The sequence below is a fragment of the Indicator indicator genome, chromosome 4 (genome assembly GCF_027791375.1).
Source record: "Indicator indicator isolate 239-I01 chromosome 4, UM_Iind_1.1, whole genome shotgun sequence".
In the NCBI taxonomy this organism is placed as follows: Eukaryota; Metazoa; Chordata; class Aves; order Piciformes; family Indicatoridae; genus Indicator; species Indicator indicator.
Genome location: NC_072013.1, coordinates 9115232 through 9132261, shown reverse-complemented (window position 1 = coordinate 9132261; position 17030 = coordinate 9115232). Strand labels below are relative to the sequence as shown.

The window sequence follows — 17030 nt, the reverse complement described above, 5'->3', positions numbered from 1 at the left end:
TTTACATTCTAGTAGCTGAATGAGAGATGTGGTGTTCTCTAACATGATGAGGAATTATTTATTTATTTAATTTATTTTTTTAGCCAGATGTCTGAAGAAAGTGAGATCATGTTGTTTGTTTACCCTCTCTCAAACACTTTTGAATCTGTTGACCAAATTCAATCAAATTCCTTAGAAGTTTCCTGAAGGGCATCCAAGTGACATATTAGGAGCACCCTGAGTGCAAAAAGCCCTGCCACAGAATCATAACCATTATTACACCCCAGAGGCTCCATGGGATGGTGGGCATGTGGAAGGCCTCGCTCATGGAAGCAGTTGCAATCAGAGGCTTCAGCTTAGCCCATGTCAGAGGATGCAAAGAACATCTGTAGGCTCCTGTTATCCTCCTGACCAATGAGGAACTTGTCATGGCATTTCCTCCAGCAGCTGGTCAGATAGTCAAATAAAGGTATAGGATCAGAGAGGAGTCTGTGCAAACACCTCCGCAGTTGTTCTCGGTCATGGGGAGTCTGCCAGGCAGGTTTTAGCCTTTTGTCATGAGGCTTGTGATGGGATTGAGTTTCTGTGAAGCTGTTTCTGTGTGTCTCCCTGCCACAGGCAGAAGGGTTCTTGTTTGCCTCCACAATGGGAACTGATATCAATAAACTGAGCTGAGACTTGACCTAAGCCTCACCTTTCCCTCTTTCAGCTGTATCTTCATCTGGCGTCTGAGCTCAGAGATGACCATCAACATGCGGCAGCGACTGTCTGACATGAAGCAGAGAGGGAAGCAGGCAGAAAAGTCTCCTCCACACAAGGCAACTGGGCTCATGAGGTGAGCAGAACAGACTGAGAAGAGGTGACTGGCTTTCTAGGGTTTAATGAAGTATAGCATTGAGATTCAACTGTAAGGTTCCTGCTCTCATCAGCGATAGTATCTTCCAAAAGTTCTCTCGTTCCTCTGTTGCATTTGCCGTGGGTTTTGTGCCTCCCTTCCTTGGATATAGAAGACTGACTATGATCTTCCAGAAATACTTACTTAGTGTTGCTTCACTGATGGCAATATGTATCTTTAGCTGAATGTTGTGGTTTAAAACTTTAATAAGCATCTTACCCAGCAATACTGAAGCTGGTACAAAGCATCCCACCAGGGAAGCCTTGCTCCTTCATGAAGAAAGTTCTCTGGATCTAGGCTGAATGTGATTTAAAAGCTGTTTTCTGCAGTGTCACTACTAAAGTATGAGCTGTTTGAGCTTGCCATGTTGATTATCATCCTGAAAGTGTCCTTACAGCTTTGCTGTTTCTCTGTTAAATATTTTCCAGAGGCTTTGAAAAAGGTCACCTAAAAATAATTATAGTATAAACAATAAATATAAAAATAATTTCCATGGGAAAAGTTCTTGGCAGCTAAATCATATTATTATTTTTTGCTCAGTAAACAACATGTCTAAAAACAGATTTACCACAGCCTAGAAACTGAATAGATCTAAATTTATCTGGTGACCTTTCTTTAAAAAGTGGTGCTTAAACACAGACCCTGCTTTTAAACAGAGCAAGAGTGACAGGGGACTATGGATTATTAGTGTAATGTATTTGGTTTCTCCGTAGTTAGTAAGTAGCTGAGACTGATTGGACTGTTAGCAGTGCAGGAGAGGGTCCTGAACAAGCTAATGTGGGATCGAAGTAGAGAAAAAAGAATAACAAAAAACTTCTAATGCCATGTTCCACAATTTTCCTCCTACAAATGACTACAAATTGAGTTCTGGATATACAATTGTCGAAGCACTGGAGGACTTACCACAGTGGTGGTTGTGTTGCGTATTAAAGAAACTTCCCACTCCCTTTGGGAGCAAGTAATGTTGAAACAAGTCTGTCTGCATAGTTTCATTTGGGAAAGTTTTGATCTGCTCATTCTTGAAACAAGTCTTGTCTGATAAGTGCTTTTGGTGTTGATGCTGGGAGAACTCAGGAAGCCTTTTTTCCTAGCCAAAATTCTGGAGCTGTCAAGCAACATGCTTTTTATAGCAGACTCCATCGTTCCAGCAGCTGCAGCCTTACCCTACGCAGGCTCAGCCAGTGACAGATAATCCCAGTCCTCTTCCGCATTAGGTGATACTTGTTTCCGTCACAGACGCTCGCTGAAGGGCGGTGTTAGTGCCACGCCAAGCCCAGAAACTATTAAACTTGTTTGGTAACCTCTTTGCAAGCCTGGAGCCTACTTGTCTGGTCAGCTCTGAAAGCTTGTTTTCAGTTTTGATCGACTGCTGTGGTCATTGGCGATCAGCAAAGACATAACTCCAGAGCATTTTGGACTGAGAACTGAATATGGAGGAAGAGCCTATTGGACCAGCGTTACTGAGGTGGGAGAAGGAAAACTAATGAACTTGAGTAAGATTGGTTTTCTAGATGGCCTGTACATGTTCTGGCTGTGTAGGTTGCAGTGGGGAGCTGGATTGCTCCTTGCAGTGTAAAACTGTTGTCTCAAAAGAACTTGGCAGTAGCATAAGAAAGCCCCCTGCCTGGTGATATGCCATTTCTTCTACTAGGTTTTCTCTAGAATAGTGTTGCTAGAATTCGATGAGAGAAGTGATGCATTCTGCTAGCTCCATAGTTTGAGTGTATGACAGGAGGATTAATCAAAATGATACTAGAGAAACAAAACTGAGCTGAGGAGGCAGTGGGGAGCTGAAGATTTCCAGTTCAGGGCAGTGCTGTCTTTATCCAGCTGCAACTGGCGGGGTGGGAATTGGCCCAGTTTAGTAATATCTGAAGTGTAAACACACAGAGGATGCCTTTCTGGGTCAAACCAGTTCTCCATGAAGCCCAGTATTCTGCCTGTGACAGTGGCATGGAAGATGCTATTTAGTGAGATGCTCTGTGAGTCTTGCTTTATGAACCTTTCTGGCCCATTTGTCTCATGCTCAATTGTTATGTTAGGGGTGCTAGGAGGTACATCTCTACCTGTTCCCTTTAGTATTTGGTCACAGACCCATTGTCCCCTGAATTTGTGTAAATTCTTTTTGAACTTTGTAATATCGTCTGCTTCTGCAACCTCCTTTGGTGACATGTTGGGTTCACTGTTTTCTGTTTAGATAAAGACTTCTTTGTCTCTATTAAACCATACCCCTGCTACTTTCACTGAAAGCTCCCTGCTTCTGAATATTATGAGCTTTGGTCAACCATTGTTCTAGATCCAGCTATCTCTAGTCCCTGTTGATTTGTAAACCTTCACCATGATCTCTCTTCACCCAATCTTGTCTCCAAACTGACCCTTTTCAGTCGCTCCAAAACTTCTAGAAAGACTAAGTCTTCTGAAGGGTTTTTTCTGACTCAACTTTATGGGACACTGTGTTATTTTGGAAATAATCTGACCTGTGTGACCCACAGTTCTCCACAGTGCCCCTGGGAGCCTTTCAGTTCTGCCTCAGGTTGTGACAATTGCAGATGTGTGCTTTTCTTTCATCTGCTGAACATGAGGAGCTTTGATTGCTTGGGATAATAGAACTTGTGCTTGATTGATAGTGCTGGTACATTTTGGATTTGAGGCATTTATATTGTCAGAGAAGGGACCCTGTCAAAGTCTTTCAACAGGGTTTTGATTTTAATCCATGTTTAGAAAAGCTTGCCTTAGTTTTTGGGAGGGAAGTTTTAAATTGATTTTAATGTGGAATGTTTGCAGGGCTTGTAGTCATGTTTGAGCTGAGCATTTATATTTTTTAAATTTTAAAAATCATGTTTTCCATTTAATTGAAGCTCTAGTATAAATAACACGAGATAGAAACATTATCCAAATTAAATATGTATGCCAAAGAAGCTCTCTGTGTGTCAGATGTATTTGGAAAGAAGACCTCCTTATCAAATTCTCAGTGAGGCTTTGGTCCAGCCCAGCAAAGCTGTGTGGTTTCCAGGGTTCAGAATGAGGCATGCTTTTGATGCCAGATCAGAAGTAGTGCCTGAGTTTGTGCTGAAAAATTGCAATTAGAATGCCAGGGAAACTCTGAAGTCAGCAGCACTGTGATCCTTCTGTGGGGAAAAGCAGGGTAACTTTCTTTTTAAAACCCTCAGGCACCTTGTGTGTGTGTGGGGTGGGGTGGAGGGGTAGGAGGTGGGGAGCAATCTGCTGGTGATCCCTGCCACGTAGAATGTTGCAGTTTCATAAATATGCCCCTAAAGCTGAGGGTTCAAGTAGCACAAGATCAGAGTGAGAATGCTGACATACCTACCTCTTTAAATGCATAGTTGCCATTCTTGTCTGTTTTGTTTTGTTTTAAGAAAAGAAAGAAGAGATGAATTGAGGACACACAAAAGAAAAGAGAGTACCTAACATCAGATATCTTAATACTAGAACCCCATAAAGATATGTGGTCTTTTTAAGTCTGTATATGTGTCCTGAAGACTTCCTAATTAAAGGTCCTTCTCTGCCATGGACTCTGTTCTGGCAGACCCTTCAGAAACTAGGTGCTGATTCTGCCCAACTGTACAGGACAAGATCCAGGCATGGTGCTAAAATGGGATAGTTCTTCAGCAAAGCAAGAAGACAAGAGCCAGGGCAGTTAAAATCTTTGCTCTGAGTCACACGTATGATGAAAACTGGACATGTCTGTACATGCTGTTCTGGAATAGCTACTCTCAAACACTGGTTCTGGTATCATGATGCACCATTTGGGTTTGGCTGAACCCACTCTTGGCAGGAATTCAGCAAAACCCAGAACTCTTACTTCTTCACTTCCTATGTACTCCTGTGTGATGCTTCTTTGGAAGCAGCATCTGAGCTTGACACCTCACCCTACATTACTGAGACTTCCATCTAACCATGAACAAGAACTGAAGAAGAGTTGAGTACATGTGTGCCACAGAGTACTTAGAAGAAAATCCAAAGTACAGAAAGGAAGAGAGAGAAAGAGAGGAGAAAGTTGGGAAGTCTGAATTGCAGGATTAACTTGGGCAAGCACAACAGTTAAAGCACTCAAGAACCTAGGTTTCACTTTCAGGTGTATCTCAGTTTGAAGTCAGAGGGCCTAAGATCCTTTTGAAAACCCTTTTCAATTATCTCCCTTCAAGTCACAGGACTGAGTTTGAAAAACACATTTGAGTTGTAAAAAGCAGGATGTAGAAGAGGGGCATGAATTTTTGCTGGGATAATGCAAGATAACCCTACCTTTGTATCAAACACATGTGACTTCATAATTCATTTGGCACTTCCTTTGTGGCATAAAAAAAAAATCCGACTTCCAAAATAATCTCTGAATTCTCTTACTCAGCTCCTTCAAGTCTATTGGAACATGCTTTTATCCCCATTACTAATTTTGTCTGTCACCATCTGATGGACAGAGGCCATTTTTCTATTTGTAATATGAAACACATTGGTAACATTCTTCTCCATTGACAGCGATGACAGTACACGCAGGAGTTTAGTGAAGGCAGCCTTGCTTTGCCATATCACCTCATCATAGTGAGGTATCTAACCAGTTAGATGTTCAAGTGTTTCATAGTCCCACACTTCTTCCTCAATAAACTCCTCAGCCAACCATAATTAATACAAGCAGAAGCAACTATGGAAGTAACTGTTGAAGTTGCTGATAGAAGGTTAATATTCCATATATATAAATGTAATATACCTCATGGGATGCAACATGGCATAACCTTAAATGTACTGCAGGGCTTGAACTTTGTTGATAATCCCCTGCTAAGACACAAGAATCTGAAAGTGACAACATGGACACAGAAAGAGACAGCAGAAAAAAATAAAGAGACTGACAAACTCAAATGTCAAAAGTAGATGAGGACAACCCAACACAAAACTGTTTCACTGAAGGATTCTGCAGACTGCTTCCCTGTTTCACTCTTTTTGCCAGAAAACCTCAAAGCTCATTTGAAAGCATAGTTCTTGCTCAGCATTCTTAATCAAATGGAAATTAGTGTTCTGTCACTATATGGGAAGGGAAAAGATTAAAATACCTGAACTACTTCTTGCCACATTTCAATAGTGCCTGCTATCTGTTAGCTGCAGGAGAAGCTGGTCCTTTGCCAGACTGCTCTGTATTTGGTGGATGAGCTATTTTTACTTTGTGAATAATGCTTGGCACTCAACACCCATCAATGATACCCTACAAAATGTCACTAATGATAAGTTTGACACTGTAGCTCAGGGCTGTGGAGTGGGTACTACTCAGATTGATTTGTTAGAGATTCTTTGTTCAATTATTGTCCAAAGTGAGTTAGTTCATTTGGTTCTGTTGACTGAAGGGGCAGAAGGAAAGGAGAAAGAGGGAAGATAGAGTTTGGTGTTGGTAAGTACCTTGATTGGTGTTGGGGAATTCTATGCAGGGTATGCCTCTGAGGTCTGAGTGGGAACACTTTTCTGATCTACTTTGATTAAAGAGCTGCCCCCAGTATGTTTTACATTTTTGCTTGTGGCTGAAAGCTAAAAAAGACAGCATGGTGCTTTTATGGTGTGTGGGTTGTGCCTTCAGGTTCTGCCTGGTGCAATCCTTGATGTGAACCTGTCTCTTACATGATAATTTACCATATTCCAAATTGTTGTCAAACAAGAAGTATCTCTGTGACATTTTTGATGTGTAAAGCAGTTCCAGAGAAGAAATGCTTAAGGCTGGGTAGAACATTTGCCTCTCAGATATGTTCTGCCATCTTGATCTTATCAGTTTGCAGGGCCTGAAGTGGAAGACCAAGTTTTAATTCCATTTGACTTTCACAGACTCATTTACTTTTGTTCTGGTTTCTGTCATCCTTCTACATGTGTGAGACGATTGCTGTCTGACTCTACACACCCTCATGCAGAACTTGCCCTGTTTCTCAGAGATGGGTTTTGGTAGAGCAAGGGCAGTTTGGGAGAGTTGAGGCAGCTTCCTGAGTGTGAATGGAGAGAAGGTGAAGAACCACCTGGTGTAAGGATTGAAATGGTGGGCAATTCTTGAGATAGACCATAATACTCCTTCCAATTCCTGCCTCCCAGGCGTGAATCCATCTCTGCTCTGACTTCCGTGCCTGCACTCTCATCAGACAGCGACAAGGATGGTGAAGACGAAGGGAATGATGAAGATGAATTGCGTGGGTTGCAGTCTTTCCATATTCAGTCCAACTGCAACACTGAGAGAGACTCAGGTATGAAGGGAAGAGGGGCAGACTTGGAGAAAAAATGGGATGAATGGGAAGTGGGGAGATGAATGACACTGGCTTATATATAGCAAGACAGAAGGACAGAAGATGAAAGACCAAGGCAGAAATGGGTAGATAAACACCAATGACTAATGTGGAGTTGTCCGTTCCTGTATCTGAAGAGGGATACACTTTGGAGGTCTCTGATTAGGAATGTAGTTGTTAAATTGCCAGGTTTCTTACTAGTTCAAGCTAGCCAAAGAAATACTGAATTAGTGCCCTGGGTTTGTGTCTACAAGCTATTAGAATTCCATAGAAGCCAAAAGCGATCCTATGCAAGGTTCTAGAGATGTCTGGTAAAACTTACAGTAGAGATTACTGTTACTAATATGAGGTGTTTTTGCTACAGATGGTAGTAGTGTATTGGGGCAGGGTTTTTTCCCAAGCCTTTGGTGGGTCACTGCACTGTGAGCAGGTGTTCTGCAATAGATCTGCTAAGTCCATGAAAATCTTACATAAACAGTACGGTTCCTTTGAAAGATTGATACCAATGATTTGGTAGTTTGTCGGAAAGCATGTGTGGGCAGTGGTCTTCTGTCCAAAGGTATATATGCTGTCTTTGAGGAGAGATGAGGCAAGAGGGCTTTAAAAAGATGTACTGATAGCCAAGGATGTCAACTAACTGTATATCTTTTCTCCTTTTCAGATCCAGACCTTACCCTCTCCAGAAGCCTTTCCCATTGGGAAATGAGGAGGGTGAGTTGCTAGACCTTCAAATTGTATTTCTTGTCATGGGGAAACTGGAAAAGAAATTCTCATGGAGAGTGAAAACTTCATTTACACTGTTGGGAAAGGTGTAGCTGTGGTGGGAAACCATTGAGAAGAGAAATGTGGGGGTGGCAAAATAGAGCCTTGTTTAAGAGACAGCTTCACTTGGGATTTTTGCGTTGGTATCTTTCCTTGCTTTTGCCTCTTCAATTTCTGGGCTGAATCTCATGTGGTGCTGAAGCTGATGGTATACTTGGATCCAAGATGGGCATTTAAATGTTTAGTCCTGCAAGAAGCAGCAACAGAAGTATCATCTGTACTTGATACTTTATGCTTAAGGGAGGAACTTTAAGCTGTTTCACAGAGGGCTTTGGGACTTTTGTGGAGGTGGACATTATGATGTTTTTTTCTGTGGGTCCTGTATTTTCTCTCCTGTTTTCCCATTGCCAGAACTCAGTCCCTAAGACTGTCTTTCAATTTCCTTCAGGCCAAAGAGCTAGCAGCGATCCAGCGCTCGGAGGCAGCTATGAGCAAGATGCCGCGGCAGCGCGGGCGCTGGTCCCAGCCGAGCAGCAGCATCGAGATGACCGTGAAATCCATGCTTGACTTGCGCCAGCTGGAGTCTTTCTCTGTTTCCCGTTCTCCAAGCAGAGACTCGCTGTCTCAAAACAGCAATGGGGATGACAGAGAAGAACAGGCAGACCTTCCTGTAAACATCAACAAAGTAAGGGCAGTACTACTCTGAGGAGGTGAACCTACTCTGAGCGCACCTGTCCTGCTTCTGTTTGATCACCTGTGTTTATTGCTACCTGATGCTGTTCTTTGTATCTTTAGAGCTGACTCTAAATGCCTTCTGAGAAACTCGTTTAGATAACTCTTTTGTTGTTAGTACTCCTGCAATGTGTGACTCTGCCACAGCAGACCCATATGGGATCAAGGTTTCATTCCAACGATGGGGATAACTTCATATTTTCGTTTAGCTTTTTGATTCTTTATAGCAAAAACAAACTGAGAACTCGAGCTTGAAATAACAGTTGTGTACCTGAGTCCCTCTTAGCTCACTCTGCAGGGGACCATTTTTCATTGAAATGGTGCTCATATGGTTATCAGGTTCTCTTTAATCTTTGTACTGATGAGTCACAGCAAGTAAAGCACGCTCATACCTCAGAAAGCTAGTGCCTGTTTCACAGTAGCAGTCTGTCCCTGTGGCCAACATTAGAGATTTTCCTTTCTTTATAACTGTTTGACTGAGAGAGGATTAGGTTTGTGCATGCAGTAAGTCAGTGTTTTTCAGCTGTGGCCCACAGACTGTCTCATCTGTCTATAAATGGTAATGGTAGAACCTTCTGCCACATGTCTTATGCTCCTGATGTGTGGTCAAAGGATAGGGAGCCCAGTACTTTACCAGAGAATTTTAGGGGACTGCAAACAGGAAACACAACAGGAAACTACATCAGGAGTTTGTCAGGGCTAGTAAATAAAGAACAGGAAAGGCATAGGAGTGCTGTGTTTTCTGATCATGTTCTGTGCTGTAATGCATAATTTCTGCACAGCACTTCATGCCTTAAGGGAAAGACACTGGTAATATCTCATTTTCTCTCTTTTCCCTGACAATGTCTCATTTTCTCTCTTTTAAAACCAGGTTGGCAGCTCAATACCTCCCCAAGATAATCGATCTTGTGTGCGACCCCAAGTGATCCAGCTTGTTCCTTGTGAAGAGGGGATTTTCTCTCAGGAACTGGAGCCTTCTGAGAGTGAGGAGTGTGTAATCTACCCTGAGCAAGATGAGATCAATCCCACAGACACAAGCAGGTTAAATATAAACTCTCTGCAGTGCATGGCTTAGATGTTTCTGGTTTAGTTTGCTTACAGCTTGTGTGGTAACTTGGATGAGTTGACATACTCTGCCTGATTGATGCCAGACGTGTTTAGTTGAGGGTTTTATGCCAGCCTGACGCTAAAGGAATCTGAAGCTAAGAAGGCACTATTAAAATAGTCTTTCCTCTGAGGAAACAGCACATGAGCAGCCTCCTCCAAGTTTGTTTTTGGTTTTGGGTTTTTTTGGGGGAGGGGTGGGGTGGTTTGTTGAATAAACAACTTGGGAGCAGCCTTTTTGCTCTCTCCCTTATCCAGATTGAAATAAGCAAGGGAAAACTTGAGAACTGAAAAACTACCCAGCAGTGACTTCTACAAAGCAGTGAAATGTCTACCCAGGAGAAATGACAGCACATTATTACTTAGGACAATTTCAAATGTAATGGGGCAAGAATTTAACAAATGTAGTATGTGATGACCCTTTTGTGGGAAATAAACAGCTTGTGTGAGACAGATGGAATTGAAAAGGGCACTGGAGACAATGGAGGCGTTTTTTTTTTTCCTCTGATGTTTCTTCTGTTTTAGTTTACCTCACTTAATTTTCTGTTTCATTATGTGCTCCATTATTTTTTTTCCTTCCCTGAATCTCCCTTCCCTTCTTAACCTGATACTAATAGCTGTTTAATTTCCTGTGTCTCCTCCTGCTCTCTTACAAGGAGTGGGCTGATAGCTTTAGACAGGCTTTTATGCAACAGTGCATGCCAAGATTTTGCAGCTGAAGCTGCTAGGTTTCTCCCAGTTTCTCTTTATTTAGATTTTAAATTTTATTATGATAACATTTGGACAGAGCAGGCCTATGTGCTGCTCCATCATGTAAGAAAGGGAGGCTCTCTGATGATGTTGGTTACGGACTGGACACATTCCAAAGCATACAGGGCTTGCAAGCTGCCAGTGGTGATTGCCGTTCAGTTCTGTTGAGTGCCTTCTGCATCCTACCTTGTGTTGGAGAACATCTGAAACCGAAGTGTTTTATAAAGTAGAAAACTGAGATCCTTAGGCATCAGGCAAAAGAATGTTTAATGAAATAAGGCTCATGAAATGGCAACAGAAATCAGGAAACCTGCCCTGCAATACTGTATATTTGTACTACATTCTTCAGTAAATGAATCTAGCTCAAACCCAGATTCTTCTGTGTTATGCAACACAGAAGTTACCCAGAGAACCAGATCATAAAGATGAAAAAAAATAATATCTTAGAGTTTACAAATCTATGGCAAACTGGAGTTTCTATCTTGGTACAGGCTGGTTTTAGTCCCTTTTTCATTATGTGGACCTCTATGTTTATTCCTCACTTGTGCTGGAAATGAAGCCAGGACAGTTCTGTGCTGGTGCCTGGTGATCCTGGGAAAGTGGCAACACTCAGGAAGTCAGACAGTCCCCTTGAGACTTCACTGTCCAAGCTTAATGAAATGCAAAAAATGTACTGTATAATGATGAGAGAAACGAACTTCTTTTTCTCTTTAAAACCTTACTTTTATAGTCAAGGTGTTACTAACACAGGTAAGGCCTTATTAAAGTTAGAATGTGCTTCTTTACATGCAAAACAAATATCTCTTCTAGTGCTGTACATTTCCTGTCTCTCTTGTAGTGAGTTCCAGGTAAAAGCATTGCCCCATGGGAAGCTAAGTAGAGGTTATCACAGCAATGGATGCCCAGACAAACACAGTCCTGACAGTGCCTGCTCTGTAGATTACAGCAGCAGTCGCCTGTCCAGCCCAGATCATCCAAATGAAGGTAAGGTGCAAAGACATTATAAATGTCCTTATGTGATGTAAAACAGTGCAGAAACTTGCTGTAATGGTTCTGTGCCATGTTTATCAGTAGCTACCTTGACCTGTAATTCTTGATCCTCTTGATGAGCTACACTGAGGTCACAGTGTTAGTCTTGCTAATGTTGCTGTAAGGATTCTGGTGCATTTGACCAGGCACTTCAGTGAAGCCACTGTAGAAGCAGGAGTTGGTTAAATAGCACTTCCCTTGTGTACCTGTGGCTTTCTTGATAGGTAAGGAGACACGTTTAGTATTGATTATCCCTTAGGCTATGCTGTTTGTGGGATATGGAAATTAGAGAATTACACTTAATGCTGACTGGCTTTTGCTTTAAAATTCTAAGTTTGATTTAGCATCTCTGATGAATTTATTTATTTACTTCTTTACCTGGCTCATGTTGCTGTGGTTATGCTATTACAGGCTTGGGGGTTTTTCTGTCTTTTCCCAGATTCTGAGAGCACCGAGCCTCTAAGTGTGGATGGAATCTCAGATCTGGAGGGAGAGGAAGGAGAGGATGATGTGGGTACTAGCGTGCCTGAAGGAGAAATTCCCCAGACACCTGATCAGGAAAAGTTCCTCAAGCAGCATTTTGGGACCCTGGGCAGCACTGATGGAAAAGGTACAGCTATCTTGCTCAGTGGGTGGACTTTGTGAGGTCACTCCAAATTTGTGCCCTGCATAAATCAAACCAGGCTAGACGTTCTGCTAGGCTTTTGTGAGTGGGGGGGTGTGTATGAGGGAGCAAAAATGGGGAACCAGTGTAGCGAGGCCTGAAGAAGAACAACATCTGCTAACTCCATTAGTCTGTGTGTAAGTTTGTGTGAATAAGACTGGGGCCTGTGTCAGTTTGGGTTAATACTGCCCCTGGAATCCTTTAGAGCTGTTCTCTTCTGCCCGGGCTATTTTTTCCTGCTGTATATAAAGGTATTAACTGTGTTCACCCCCTCCTGGAGGTGACATTTAGTGGCCTCTAGTGGTACTTTGAGGCATAACAAATGTCACAAAAGAAAAGGCTGAAATGCTGGGTGGAGGGAGAGAATGAGAGAGACATCAGAGTGGCAAAGCTGTTTAGTCTCTATGGACCAACTCCAGAACAAAGCGTATCTTTTTAGAATCGATGATGGTTGCAGGCAGCAATATCTATGTGAGTTTTCAGTTTTCTCTTTGTTTTTTCTTTTTTTTTTTTTTCTTTCATGTTTTGGTTTGGTTTTCCTTTTCCCCGTTGATTGGTTTGTTTTCTTCTTGAAGCCAGTGCCTCACAGCCCTACAGGCAGGATAGGACACAAAGGGAAGTGAAAAAGGAGGAGGCGTACCATTAGGGAGAGTGGCAGTTTAAGGCAGAGTAATTTAAGTAGAAAAGAAAAGGCAAAAACAATGAAATTATCTCATTCTCTGTGGTTTTAACTCCAAAAACCCTGTTGGATATGGGGGAGCATTTGATAGTTGCTGTGGTAAGAAAATGTGCATCAGAATGCTTGTAACTAAACTGCTCCCTTTTTCTCTCTACTTTAACCCAAATTTTTAGGTGGCTCATGTAGAAATCTGGAAAGAACTGATAACCTCAGCATTTCCTCTCGCTTTCTTTCCCAGTCCCCAGCTCTCAGGTATGGTTTTGCTTGTTTTGAGTGTTTCTGTCTATTTTTACTGGTGTGAGCAGGTCTTGTGCTGGGCCCTGGGTCAAAATAGTTGAGCAAACTTCTTGCCTTGGTGTGCCTGGCACAGGAAAGTGCTAGCACATCACCTGGCCAGCTGCAGGCGGATCCTGGTGATTTGGACAGGCCATCCTGTACCACTTTAGCCCTTCTCTTTCTTCCTAAAACAGTGTTGTTTTGTTCTTTTTCCTCTTTCAATAATATGCTAAATTGTTTCTTTATTAATGCCATGATTGACTAAGTTGGAGGGGATTGCTAATCATCTAATTTACTCCTCACTGTTTATGCTCTGTTTATTCTTTTGCATTTCATTCGGCTTGGACAATGAAAGTAGGCTTGTCAACTTTTCCTTTGTTGTACAGTCCTTTCTTACTCAGCTTTGTTTCTCAGTCCCATGTCTTCTCAGGGTGCTTTGGTGTCTTATACAAAGGCCAATGGGGATATTATTCTTCCAAAAATGCCCTTAACCTTAAAGCACCTCAAAAGGCCTCTCTAAGCTGTTTCCCTTGTTGTTTAAAACAATTCCCAACAAGGTAAACAACAACAAAAACCTGAAAAAAAAATTGGGGTAATTATTTTTGTTAATTTGGGTTCTTAAATGTTTGAAACAAAAGATACTTTTGTATTCCTCTAAAATAACAGCCTGAAATCTGAGCTCCAGTTAATTCCATTGTGTAGGAGATACCAACCGTGCCTAAATTCACTGTGTTAGGGAATTTTTTTTTGTCATGGCCGTATTCAGCTGCTGTTGCTGCAGTCAGGAGTGCCTCCTAATCTGTCTCCTGTTGGGACCATATGTTTGGGAAGACAGTGGTTAGCTATTGTGTAAGCTTCTAGAGAGTTGCAGTGGTGAGTGAAGGAAGTCACTGGTGCTCTATACACCTAACAGGTAGTTTTAGGTTATGAAAACCTCTGGGCTTTTAATCTGTTCAGCTGTTTAAACATGCCAGATTGAAAGAGTTTCCTTTTCTGAGGTAAGCCCCCACTGTACTTGTCTGAAGTGGAGAGGAAGAGGAGATCAGGCTTTCCTCTTGAAGACACTGGCCAGCTTTCCTAGAAATTATTCTTTCATAATGTTAGGGTAATATAATTACTTTCTCTCAGGGTATCTTAGAATTGAAAAGATTCCATTGTTCATAAGGTGAGCTGAGAGAAAAGACCTGACTTAGGTTTTCCCAGTCTTCCCCCTGCCTGGAATTTTTCCTTCTCTTTTGCCTTCACCTTTTACAGTGTCCTCCCCGAAAACAGTGACCCAATGGTATTTGCAGTCGCACAGCCTAAGGTCAAATGAAGACCATTGCTTCCAGGGTAGAGCAGAATGAAGTCTTAACAGACTAGTTTTGACTTAAAAATATCCAGATAGGGAAGGGCTCTTTATACCAGAGAAATTGGCTTCATGCATGAGCCTGTGCAGGGCAACACACTTACTTGTTTTAACTGGAATGTCTTTATCGTGTTCTCTAGACGATTGTCCCTCTCTTCATCAAACCTGGTACTGGATTCAAAGCCCATCGAGATGCTGACCCAGTTTACAACAGACCTCTTGAAAAATGGCAGCAGCCATCCTGGTGATGCTTTGGAGAACAGCCAGCTCCTGGAGACTGCAAATTCAAATCGGGCTGTTCATGTTCAGAAAAAACGCAAATCAGCTTTGGATGCCAGCAGAGTTGGTGTGGCTCCTGAACAGGGTACAGCGACCTTCCCAGAAGGCCCTGTAAATGCAGTGATGAGAAAGGCACAGTCAGTTCACGACCTCGTTCATGAGGGTAAGGACACAGGTCGGAATGATGGCATAAATCCGGGAATGAAACAGGGAGATTTGGGCTTGAGAAGCAGTTTGAGTTAAGCTTATGTCTTTCTGCATTGTGAGCTACAGGCTTTGCCTGTCTTCTAACACCCTGTCAAGGAAGAGCATTTTTAATTTGTAATGCAGATGCTGGTCTCCTAATTATCGGTGTCTGATATTTGTCTGGCAGCTGTGGGAGGAGCAATGCCAGGAGTGAAATGAACTATTTGTAAAGAAATTCTCTCTTGCTTGCTCCAGGCCAAGACTGAAAGTCCCTGGGGCAGGGAGGAGAGAGGGAGAAGAGAGGGAAGGAGGAGAAAGTAACAGGGAGCTTACTATATCCATGCCCTCTATAGAACTCCATTTCTGAAATAATCAAGTCATGAACCATCACTAAGCACTCAGGGTTTTTTTTTTTAATAAAAAAACACTTTATCACTGCAAAATCATACAGAAGTTTTTGCCTCCTTCCTCTGACCTCTCAGTTAACAGTCACAGTGGTCTGAGGCCTTCTGGCCATACACTTTTCAGAGCAAGTCTCTCTGTCATCAGGTAAGCAGCAATGTGTGAACAGGAGGAGGGATGAGCAAAATGAAAGCTGTGGAGGCTTGGTGATCCTAACCTGAAGGAGTGGTTCTGTACACCTCTCCAGGTGCTGAGGCCCGTAGGCTGGAGCAGCTCTTTTTACTTTCCGATTTTGGAATTCCGTGCTGGCTCTCGTCTATTTTTGGTATGTTTGTCTCTTTAATTTTCACAGATAAGGGTCCTGGAGTCATACCTTCTGCCAAGCAGCGTCCTCAGACTCTTTTGGTGGTTGAGAAGGATCCCAGACCTAACAATTGCAGGGTGTTATCAGCCAGTATGTTGAAGATGGATGGATCTGGTGCTCTGCTGGCCAAAGATGTCAGGGCTGCAAAACCGAAGTCCTACATGAACCCTACAACCAGCTTCCGGGCTAAGATGTCAAGGAGTGTATCTGTAGGGGAAAATCTGTACCTTGGTTGCCCCACTGAAATGTTGACTGATGGGAGGACTAGCCCTCCAGTGGTAGAGAAGACACAGTTTAGTTCCACAGCAGATGCTGAGAAGATGAAACTACCAGTGAAAGAAAATGCTCCGGTGAAGCCAGCACTTCAGCCAGTTGTAAACTGCTCTTCTCCCAAGTCCTTCCACAGCAAGTTGGCATCATCAAACCGAGCACATCTGATTCTTGATATTTCAAAGCCATTGCCTGATAGACCAACACTGGCCTCCTTCTCACCCACTACCAAAGCAAAAACCCTGCTTGAGCCACAGTCTCCGCAGTCACCTGCTGGGGCCTGTAAAAAGAAACCCTCTTTTCCTGAGTTGCGAGCCTCCAAGAGGGAGAGTCAAACTGCTGGGTCTCTGGTTCCTGATAGAGAGATCCCAACAGGACTTACTAAGGAGAGCCCAGTGGAGAGTCCAGTCTCAAGGACAGGTTGCCAGGATGAGCCAGGGGTCACTAATCCAAAACTGAGGGAGTTGGCAGAGGGCCGGCACCTGAGGTCTCCTGAGGGCTCACTGCCCAGGTGCAGGGAGAGGATCACTGGCATCGGCTGTGTGCTAGACAACCAACCTGGACTTTGCCCACTAGACCCCATCAGGCCGAGGTCTCCTACATCTATAACTGCCTCGGCACAGGTCTCAGGTGTGCATGGATATCCATCTCTTATCTTCCCCCTTCTGTCTCCTGTCTTTGTGAACCGCCTCACGATCCCATCACATTTCTTTACGTCCAGCTTCTGGCCTGTCTCGTCCTGTCTGCACCTGTCTCGTTCCATAAGCCATCCCCTCAATGGTGAGACACTTCTTCAACCTGACATCTTTTTTTCCGTCTTTAATTTCCGTTTCCTGAGTCTTATGTCAGAAGGTTATTTTTAGCTGAATGTTTTGTAGACCTCAACACTCATGTTTTCAGTTGTACCTGTAATTACCCGTAGGGGTTCAAACATCTTTCTGGTCAATACTAAAATCAGTTGTGCTGGAAATCCCCATAAGTGTGTAGGTTGCATGCCTTGTGTCCCTCTCAGAACAAGTCTGACCAGCACATGATGGTGTAGGCC

The 17030-nt window shown here is 42.9% G+C and overlaps 1 protein-coding gene across 1 annotated transcript in view; it reads left to right on the top strand.

The window, feature by feature from the left end:
• Positions 1–17030, top strand: part of MAPKBP1 (mitogen-activated protein kinase binding protein 1) — a 93526-nt gene that overhangs the window by 72665 nt on the left and 3831 nt on the right. Inside the window, exons 20-29 of the mRNA XM_054400301.1 lie at positions 689–814; positions 6953–7101; positions 7802–7851; positions 8351–8587; positions 9506–9675; positions 11327–11472; positions 11957–12127; positions 13034–13112; positions 14625–14926; positions 15704–16765. Coding sequence (XP_054256276.1) covers positions 689–814; positions 6953–7101; positions 7802–7851; positions 8351–8587; positions 9506–9675; positions 11327–11472; positions 11957–12127; positions 13034–13112; positions 14625–14926; positions 15704–16765 — 2492 coding nt within the window. The remainder of the gene's footprint in view (positions 1–688; positions 815–6952; positions 7102–7801; positions 7852–8350; positions 8588–9505; positions 9676–11326; positions 11473–11956; positions 12128–13033; positions 13113–14624; positions 14927–15703; positions 16766–17030) is intronic.